Consider the following 10,748-nt stretch of genomic DNA (forward strand, 5'->3'; position numbering starts at 1 on the left):
TATTTGAAGAAATTAAAGTTGGATGTAGTTTGTTTATAAAAATACTTATAAGAAAGAGGAAAAAATTGTTTAATAAAAACTTGAGAGAGAGGATTTTCTTTTTTTGTTTAAGGAGGCTGAAATAAAGTGGGTTTTTTTTTGTACATAAATTCACAATTGCAACTGAAAATAATTTTATCTGGTGATTAAGGCAGATATTTGAGAGTGGAGATTAATTATAATGAAACTCTAAGTTCCTTTTAGTTGGGATTTATGTTCCAAATGAAAATAAACCTGCATTTTAATGCACTTTTGGGAAAGTTAATAGACATGTCATATGAAAATTAGTACCTAATGGGAGATCTGAATGCAGTAATCTGCTTACCAAAGAGAACATCAGTAAATGGGATTAAAAATGATACAAGGCAAACTACCCAAAATATTTCTTGAAATCATAGATAATCTTGAATTGATTGATACATGGAGTCTGGTTTTCCCCACAATGTCAAACCTTTTTTTAAAAAATGCAATTATTAATTCCACTCCAAAGTTTTATTTAAGTTTTCACAAAACATACAATTAAAATATCTTTTTTTTGAGAACAGCGTGGCCCCGGGTTATCACTTCTCTATACAGACATAAACTCAATACATATTTATCTTATACATTCTAATCTATATCTTATAACTATTTTCACAATTTTTTCAATAGCTTTTCCCTTTCTTTACTTCCTATAGCCTTATTTTAAATTATCTCATTCCTTTCTTAATTCAATTACATATCCTTTTCTAATTTTTAAAATCTTTCTAATCAATGTTCTTATACTTTCATCTATGCTGTTTACAATTTCATATTATCTTTTCTCATGAAAGAAATTTTCCCCTGTAATTACTAGACTGAAGTGTAACACCTTTGTATCTTTTTTCAAATCTTATTTAAAAATTTACGTTACATCTTTACAGTTATAACATTCATTTTCTAACCTCTATTTTATAACACATACCTATTTTCAATCAAATTCTGCTTGGTACATTCCCTTAAAATACACACTAAATTCTTAAAAGAAAAAAGTATATATGTATATATATCTGTTTTCTTAAGTTTTCACGGGTACTTACATGTATGGTATTCAGCTTTGTTCGGATATTTTCCCACGTCATTATAGTTGTGCTTTTAAAGTTGTAGCAACGTTTTGGCAGAATCTCATTTGCCATCATCAGCCTTCTTTATTGTGTTTGTCTGTGAGTTGGACTTTCACAGCCTTTTCTGTTTTAAATTTGGGGCTAGCCTACTGCTGTGCCAGAATGGTTTTTTCTTCATCCTGATTGGTTGGGAGTCTTGGTCTGTTTTTATTGGTCTTGGAGTTTGCTGTGTTCTGCTTGATTAGTGTTTCTAATATCTTCTGTCTATTTTGAGGCTTTTTTTGTCTTGATTGGCTGGCAACATTGTGTTTCCTGTATTGGAGGCTTTTAGTGCGGCTTGGCTCTGAGTAAATGGATGGCTATCATTTATTAGGAAGCTATGTATATCTGTGTATATATGTATAACAATAGTAAATGGAATAATTATTCTATTCAAGTACAGCTCTGCCATTAATATTAATAACAATTTTTCACATTTCTATTTCTTTTAACAAACATTACCTAGTAATATCAGTTGTCTTTCACTTTAATCATCTATATTTCATATTTTATTTATTACTGTCTTTAAATAAAAAACCAAACAATAGTTATTAACAGTAGTCAATAAAGTTATTATTCTTATTCAAGTTCACCTTATCAACTGATAAAAATCTTCCATGTTTCTTTTCAGTTTTTTTTAAAGTTCTTTTTAAATCATTGAGAGCCTTATTCTCTTTACAAACAAATATTCCACTACACATCAATAGAAATTTTTTCTATCAGTGTAATCATCTAACACATTATATAACAATGCTATCCCATGCACCTTTGCAGAATCTTCTCCTTAAGTTAAATTTTAACCATTGTCTCTGTGTCTTTTAAATAGGTTTATACCTTTAATTCTTGTACATTTTTCCTGTACCTCTATATTTTGTTTTCAGATTTGTTCTTGAACATTCTTGCTATTCTTGTCGGGGAAAGTGCCACCTGTAAAACATCTTATACAAATTTTCTTTATATGCTGTTGACATTGTCATTTTATAATTCTGAGACCACAATTTTTGCCATTTCTCTAAATCAATCCCATATCCAAAATTCTTCCCCCAAGCAATCATAGTTTCTTTAACTTGTTCTTCCTCTAGCTTAATTTCCAATAAATAACCATATAATTTTTTAATCACCTTTTCATCAGTACCTGTCAAAATCTTATCTAAGTCAGTCAATTTATCATAAAATCCTTCTGTTTTAAAATCTTCATCATACCTTGAATGTATTTGCGCATATGAAAACCAATTCATCTTTATACCTTGTTCCTCTAAATTTTGCATCGATTTAAGTTCACCCTTTTCACCCAATATTTCCCCATATCTAACTGTTTGTTCCTTCTTATAAATTATAGGATAGGAAAATGCTTCAATAGTTGATAACCAAACTGGAATTTTCAAATCACATTGTTTTTTAATCTTCTCCCAGTTTAACCACAAAGACTCCCGTATATGATGTCTTCTAAAATAGATTTTAACCCATAAATGAAAATGGTTGCATACCTTTAAATAAATATTAATGAATTTGCCATTTCTTCCTAAATAAATAAGGCTTCTATCTCTGTAGAAGCCTCTGCTGCACGGTGGGTTAGGATAAGGATTTTCAGTTACCTTGAATATTCCTGTGCATCGGAAACAGCACATTTGGGATTATATACTTTTGTTAATGTAGGCTAACTTCACCAATTCTTAGCTATTTTGTAGAAGAAGGAAACCCCTTCACTGCTCACTTTGCTCTCTAATAGTTTGTAATAACTCACTTTAGTTGCAGAGTGGCTACTAAAGGCAGAGTGGCTACTATCTTTGACTGGCATATACAAGGCTGAAATTTGAAACCAAGGAGAACCTTTCGAAAAATGTTTTTTTCTTTTGCTGAGTTAACCAGTCCAGGTGTGTTTTTCTCTGTGTGTGTGTGCCTGTGCACGTGTATATTGTACTCCTCAATAAACCCGAAAAAAGTTATTTTTTTATGTATGTGTAAAGACCAATTAGAATGCCAATAAAGGAAGCACAATGCTTTTAAAAATGACAAGATTTGAATTGCCAAATTTTCATCTTGATTGATAGTGCTGCCCTAGTTCATCTTTAACAGCTTAATCATTTTTCTATTACCTCCATCTTTATGCCCATTATTTTAGGCAGAAATATAGAAAATGGATTGAAATGCCAATATTTGTCCTGAAGACCAAATATACTTCCAATTATTTTCCGATTAAACAAAATCATGGGTTCCTTACTTTAAAAAAATATCTCCAAGTGAAATAATCACTATCAATCTTATAAAACAAATAGGTATCCCCAAATAGGTATGAATAGCACCCAGTATAGATTATCTGTCCATATTTGTCTGTCTATCTCTGCCTCTATAAATGCATAATTATAATTTCAACTTTAGGAAACAGAGTTTTAATAAAGAATATTAATTTTTCTCCTGTTGAATGATCTCTATAATATAGCAGGTACAACTCTGAGAGAGGAGTGAATGAAACAAATAGGTAAGATTAGAGACAACTGCTCATGCTGAATCTGTTAGATTCTACATTGGAAATATTGAGGGTGGCAGATAATCCTTTCTCCCTTCCCTTCCTTCCCTCCTTCATATGCTGGGCACATCATTTGGTCTAATGTTAGTATTTCCGAAAATTCAAGAACATGTAATGAAGAGTTCATCTGTAAGCACCTTAAAAAATAATGCAACAATTAATAGAAGTCTGCTGGTAGTTGAAAGGCATAAGTCTTATAAGAATAATTTTATTTCTCTTTTAATAACTTTATTGGTACATTATAGCAAAGCGGTATAATAATCTATCATATTTCAGCAAAGTCTTTGATAAGGCAGAACACTCTTATAAGCAAAATACTGTAGTTAAGCATAAGGTGGATAATTAATTTAAAACCATTCTCAAAATGCTCTTCAAGTTTGCTTTAATAGTTAGATATCTTAATTAGAACTGTACACTTTAAGGGCAAGTTAAATATAGTGTGTGTTTAATATTTAATCTGGTTGCTTCTGCATATGATGGACTCTCATAATTTATAGGCATTGAAGTCCATCACATACAGAAGACATCAAATTGGGAAAATCCATAATTGTTTTCACCACAAATTCTATATTTGCTTTTCATTTCCCCCCTCTTTTCATGTGGATAACAGTTTGTGTCTACTGTGACCAGAAATAAAGTTATAAGAAGCAAATCACGGCAATGTATGGTTATGTAAACAGAATCTATTTTTGGTAGATTTTCTAGAATCTTTCTAGAAGGATTTTGGCAAGAGTCATGACTATTGCTTCATTATAGAGCAATATAATACTCTGCCCACACCCTCTAGTTGGATTCTACTTTCAACTACTGGCAAAAAAAATCAGTGCTTCTACTGCTTTTCCTCCTGGTAGCAGATCCCAGTATGACTGATTATTTAGATAAGAATATTCCAAGTCATTCAAGATATTAACTCCCACAATTTCATTTCTTCACTGCATAGCCAGGATAGCAGGATGCCAATTGCTGCTCCCATGAACTCTTGTCATGAGTTATATTTATGGAAGTAAACTGAAAAAGAAATTTCCAATATTTTCAAGACACTGTGGTATCTTCCGGTCCTATATCCATGCTTCTAAGAATTAGGAAAATATGGTGAGCATTTTGTTAAGGCAGGCTGCTCCTATTACCAAGCTACACGGTGATCACTGAAAGATGGATGGTTTATAATAAACCAGGCAGAAAAATGAACACCCCCTCATGTGTAGCAGATTCAAAAGATTACATAAGAACAAGGATGAGATATAGTTTTTTGCTTCTTTTCTTCCCACATGATTGGTGTGACAATGGTTCCCTCTAGCCTCAGCTTTCTTTAGAAAGGTTGCCAATACTTGGTTCTTTCCACAGGCCTTTGAGTCAGGCTGTGCTGGAGCTCCAATTGGATGATGGTGTTATTGTTATTCAGATCACCTTTTTAAAAAATTTCTTGCTTTATTATTGTTTGTAGGTATATGTACTGAAATTTGTATTCTTCTTGTTAGGACTTTTGCTTTGGGGGGAATAAGCTACCCAATGTCACCTTGGCTGAGTTGGGCAACCTTATAACTGTTTTAAGTAAGTAAATAACTAAACTTCATTGTGCAGAACATCTCAGGATGATACCTTGGGGCATGTAAATGGCAGAGCAGAAACAATTACCCACAAACTGGGAAATGAAACTATTAGGGCTGTATATCTTGGGTGCTTCATTTCCTTCTGAATAGCTTCCTCAGGGCCTTCTTCATCCTGTCATTCCTCAGAGTGTAGATGAAAGGGTTGAGCATAGGAGTGACCATGGTGTACATGATGGCTGCCAGTGTGTCGTTCTTAGGTGAGAAACTGGATGAGGGCTGGAAATACACCCAGATGACTGTGCCATAGAATAAGGAAACCACTATTAGGTGGGACCCACAGGTAGAAAAAGTCTTCTTCTTTCCATTGGCTGAAGGGATTCTCAGTATAGTCATCAGAATGCGTGCATAGGAAAGGCCAACCACCACCAGAGCTCCATTGACAATGAAAGCACCTTCTGAGTGTACTACCAGAGTATTCAGAGCTGTGTTGGAACAAGAAATTTTGAGCAGTGGAAAGACATCACAAAAAAAGTGGGGAACTTGGTTGGAGGCACAGAAAGAGAGACGGGACATCAGGAGTGTATGGAGGAGGGAATGGAGGTGAGAAGCCAGCCAAGATGTTGTCACTAACAGGTGGCATATATGTCTTCTCATCGTGGTGGCATAGTGCAGGGGTCGACAGATGGCCACATAGCGATCCAATGCCATGGAGGCCAAGAGGAAGCTGTCAGTGATGCCAAAAGCAATAAAGAAGTACATTTGAGACAAGCACCCACCATATGTGATCCTCCTCTTTCCAGAGAATTCACCAGCCAACATTTTGGGCACTGTGGTTGATGTGAAACATATATCTACCAGTGACAGATTGCTAAGGAAGTAGTACATTGGTGTATGCAGGAGATGATGGTCCCGTCGGATGGCCAAAATAATGACAAGATTTCCCAACACTGTGATGACATACATGATCAAGAAAATGGCAAAGAGCCATGTGTCACATTCTTGTTGGCTTGAGATGCCAAGGAGGATGAAGTCTAATATGGTGGTTCTGTTATCTGTCTCCATCCTGTTGGAAGGTGAGGACAAAAGGCAAAATAAAATAAAAGGAACAAGAGTAAGTAAAGACATCCTAAACACATGTTTGAGTTCCCTTGCTTGCCTCTGTCCAGTTTTCTTGGCACTGCTCTGAAAGTGGTTACTTATTACTTTCTACAGTATCTTTTTTCAACCTCCCACTCTAGCTTTGATCTTTTTCATCTGAGCCATTTTACATAGGTATTGTCATGCATTCCTTTTCGGTTTTTCTGATATTTTAACCTAAGCTCTTGTTAATTTGGACATTTCTCATTTTGTCAAAACTCCCAATGCAGTTTGTATTCAATATAATTACACATAATAAAACCTATAAATATGTTACTAAGCATATTCTGTTCTGACAATATTTTTAATATGCAAATATTTGTCTCCCATGCATGGAAAAAAGCACCTTCTTGCATAACCAGAAACTCTTATTTTCTTATTATTGGAAACGGAAGAACTGATGAAAAAAGACTCTTATTTTATCAGTATGTGACTCACATATACAGGATACAGACTCCCTCAAGAATATTAGATTTTAAGCATTTGTTATCCCCCAACCATTACACATAAGGAGCTTTGTTCCTTGTGAAATATAATTGATGGTGGAAAATGAAGGGCAAAGGAAATATATTTACAGTGACTATTCCCTTTCTGCTGCTATTTAGGGTGATATAGTAGTTGTGGTAACTGTTCCTTTTCCTGGAGACCACACAGCAAACTTAGATGGTTTGAAGGAACTAAAGGCATGGAGGAGGGAAAGAATAGAAGGAGAGATAAACAATGGCTGATGAAATTCACTGGCAAGGTTCAAGGATGTAAAGAATCTGAGCATGCAAAGCAGAGGAGGAGAGGTAGTATTCAGCAGGTTCTGACCAGTTTTGGAGGAGCAGTAGTAGAAATTTTGAGTAGTCTAGAGAACCAGTAAATACCACTTCTGACTGGAGATTTTACAGTATCCTTGCCCGCCACACCCACCAAGCCATGCCCACAGAACCGGTAGTAAAAATTTTTTTGAATCCCACCACTGCTGAGGAGCAAAGAAGCTTGTGAACAGAGAATCTTTCATTCATAAAAATATTTCGTAGACTTGGTAAGCCAACACAAACACTGTGTCAATATCTATAAAGGAAAAAAGGGAGGCTGGCAGGCAGACAACCAAAGGGCTAAAGCCTTTCCACTTAGGCTGATCTGGATCCAAATAAACAGTCAATCTATTAATCAAAAGAATCAATTGCAGGTAGAACTGTAATGGGCATATTTAGGTAACTGAGCTCTTTTTAATGTTTCTGCACGTGGTGGAATTTTAGATTTTTTTAAAAAAAAATATCTGGGTGCTAGAGATATTAAAAGGCATTTATTAAGCAATTTATTAGATTGTATCTATGCAAAATGTATTCTGTGTCATTTCATGGCCTATTTTTAAAATAAATTTTGAACCATGGTGAATATATAAAATTCATTCTGAATCAGTGATTTTCACTGAAAGTGGAGCACAGAATTGAGGAAATGGCAAGTGTCCTTATCAATATTAAATCTGAGACATCTGCCATCTACTTCATTCCATACAAATGGAACAATATGCAGATAGAGCAGTAATTTGTAGCAACAATGGAAATAAAATCATTACCTCTCAATCCATCATTACCATATCTTGAGGCACGCCATTGATCACATTGGCCAGGGTTGGGTGACTCTGAACTTATTAGGAGAAGCAGGGGACACGAGAGGTGAGATTAGGTATTGAAATATTACATTAAATATTATATCCTAAATACAGTCCTCTAAGCACAAGTGCTTTTTGCATTCAAAAATTAAACTGATTAAAACCTCTAATCAGCAACAATGAATATATAATATTCTATTATTTGAATTCAGTGGTATTAAACCCAGCTTTCTTTAACGTTAGCCTGAATGTAATTCTCTCAACCCATTTTACCACACTTTAAGGAACAGCATTGACAATAAAATGAGCCGCAGTGGATGGTTCTGAACCTGTTGGATGCACATATAATATTCCTCCATTTGAATTCAGCAATATTAGACCCCAGCCAGCCTTCCAAATGCCTAACCCTGGGATGGTTTTCCTCCCCCCTCAATTTCTTAAATAAGAAACATAAGAGTTTCCTTGATGGATTTTTGCATGACAACTGTTTCATTAGTCAATAATAAACAAGTAATATAGCCTCTCACACTCACCTGAGATCATTGGTGGGTGGTGAAATGGAATCTTGGAAGAGGCAAAAATATCCCCAGTCTGTTCACGTCATATTCCTCTTCAATTTTGGTCCTATCATGGATTTTATTTTCAATAGCTCTATTAATATATGCAGGGAAACAATACCCCCAAGGGGTGCTGTTAGTGAATGAGACAGAGTCAAAACATTATGACCTCTTTTGAGCTGTGGCTCCTATACCACAAGGGAATCAGGAGATGTTTCTGTTGAACTTACTCTTTAAGCTGCAGTGAGTGAAAGACACCGATGTTTCTAACATCTTCCTGTGCTTCTCCAAATCGTTTAGGAATGATTGAACATCGAGGTAGAATTAGCAGGCAAGGCAAACGCTTCAAGTTCTCCAAATCATTTAGGGATGATTGAACGTCGAGGTAGAATTAGCGGGCAAGGCGAACGCTTCAAGTAGTTACCTGAGGAATACATGGAGTAAGGCTGTGCTTGTTTATCGTCATCTAAGAGCTCTTCCTCTCACCCCTGGCAACGGGTTCTCACACTGGTTTGAAAAGTATTCTCCCCACACCCCTCCTTCACCATTTCTCCTCCAGGGATCAGAGATGTGGCTGCCTAACACCCTAAAATGCCAGATAGTTTTAGCGCAGAAACCTGCCCTCTTTCTCCTTCATCTAATGTGGGAAAGATCTACCAGTCACTCCACTGAAGGAGCTACAGGGCAGGATTGGGGACTACTGTTTCCTGTCTCTTTATCCTCAATCAGTTGGGATATTTTGCATTTGGGGTATTTTGGATAGGGAAGGAATAATTCAAGGTCAAAAGTGATGCAGTGAAGCATTTCACTGAGCTGCCTGGTGGCTTCAGCCTTTATTTGCCTTATCTTGGCCTACCTTGCTTCAACCCACCTGCCCAATTTCCCCTTCACAAGTCTGGCGGCCTTCACTTATGATCCAATTCCAATACTGCTGCTGTCAATTATTGGACGTGCCCCTATGACCTTACAGCCAAAGATTCATTCTCAATTTTCTTATGAATTTTAAACAATTAGGGGAACCACAAAACCAGGATGGAGCAATGCTGTAATGGCCTGTTGGCGCTCAGCACATCCCCAATCTCTGAATGTTCCCCTTCCAAGCCTCTAGAACAGGGCTGTCAAACTAGCGGCCCGCGGGCCAGATACATCATGTGCTGGCCATGCCCACATTCAGTTTAGCAAAGGGGGAAAAAGTCACAATACATCATATGATGACGCCGTGACAATGTGAGTTTGACACCCCTGCTCTAGAATATCCGCATGGGGATACTTTTCCAGCACAGTGGGAGGCAACAGTGCTTTCAGCCTAGAGCCCTTCAATCAGGCTTCACCTGTCTTGTCAACAGACTGGTGATCAGATTGAGAAAACATTTTGAAGACAGGCCCTTGAGAAACCATTAACAGGGCACCCTGATACTCCACAAATAGTGCATATGTATGAACCAGTTGAGCAATAATATATTTTTAAATTTTACATACCATCAGAGAAGTGGTGGGATTCAAATTTTTTTACTACCAGTTCTGTGGGAGGGGCTTGGTGGGCATGGCAGGGGAAGGATACTGTAAAATTTCCAGTCAGAGGTGGTCAGGGGTGGGATTCAAATTTTTAACAATTGATTCTGTGGGCGTGGCTTAGGTGGTGGGTGTGACTTGGTGGTCATGTGACTGGGTGGACATGGCTTGGTGGTCATGTTATTGGCTGGGTGTACCCAACTCAATGTCATTCACATCGAGGCATGCATCTCCTTGCCTGGCCTCTCATGACTGTGGAGATGCTGCAATAGTCGTAAGTGTAAAAAATGGTCATAAGTCACTTTTTACAGTGCCATTGTAACTTTGAATGGTCACGCCACACAAGCAAAGTACCAGCAAAGGAGGGGAAATGAACTCCAGAGATGTTCCTGAGACAGGAAGTCTAGTCCTGCCAAGAATGTAATAAGGGTTAACGGAGAGGCAGTTTCTGTAAGCAACACCAGAATGTTTCCTTCTTGCCTTCCTTACAGGATTAGGCCAGTAATTTCTTCTAACAACTGGTTCTCTGAACTGCTTAGAATGTTAACAACTGGTTCTAGCGAATAGATGTGAAGTGGTAGAATCCCATCCCTGGAGGTGGTATTTGCTGGTTCTCTGAACTACTCAAAATTTCCACTACCGCTTCTCCAGAACCAATCAGAACCTGCTGAATACCACCTCTGGTTTTTAGATCATCAGCTA

The 10,748-nt window shown here is 36.7% G+C and overlaps 1 protein-coding gene across 1 annotated transcript; it reads right to left on the reverse strand.

Annotated features, from left to right (window-relative positions):
- Positions 1 to 5,369: 5,369 nt before the first annotated feature.
- On the reverse strand, positions 5,370 to 6,299 carry LOC113443266 (olfactory receptor 1f45-like). The gene has a single exon (XM_026711353.2). The coding sequence runs from the start codon at positions 6,297 to 6,299 to the stop codon at positions 5,370 to 5,372; it is 930 nt and encodes a 309-aa protein (XP_026567138.2).
- Between the last annotated feature and the right edge of the window lie 4,449 nt (positions 6,300 to 10,748).

This window comes from Pseudonaja textilis, chromosome 2 (genome assembly GCF_049901715.1).
Source record: "Pseudonaja textilis isolate UNSWEBS1 chromosome 2, rPseTex1.2, whole genome shotgun sequence".
NCBI lineage: Eukaryota > Metazoa > Chordata > Lepidosauria > Squamata > Elapidae > Pseudonaja > Pseudonaja textilis.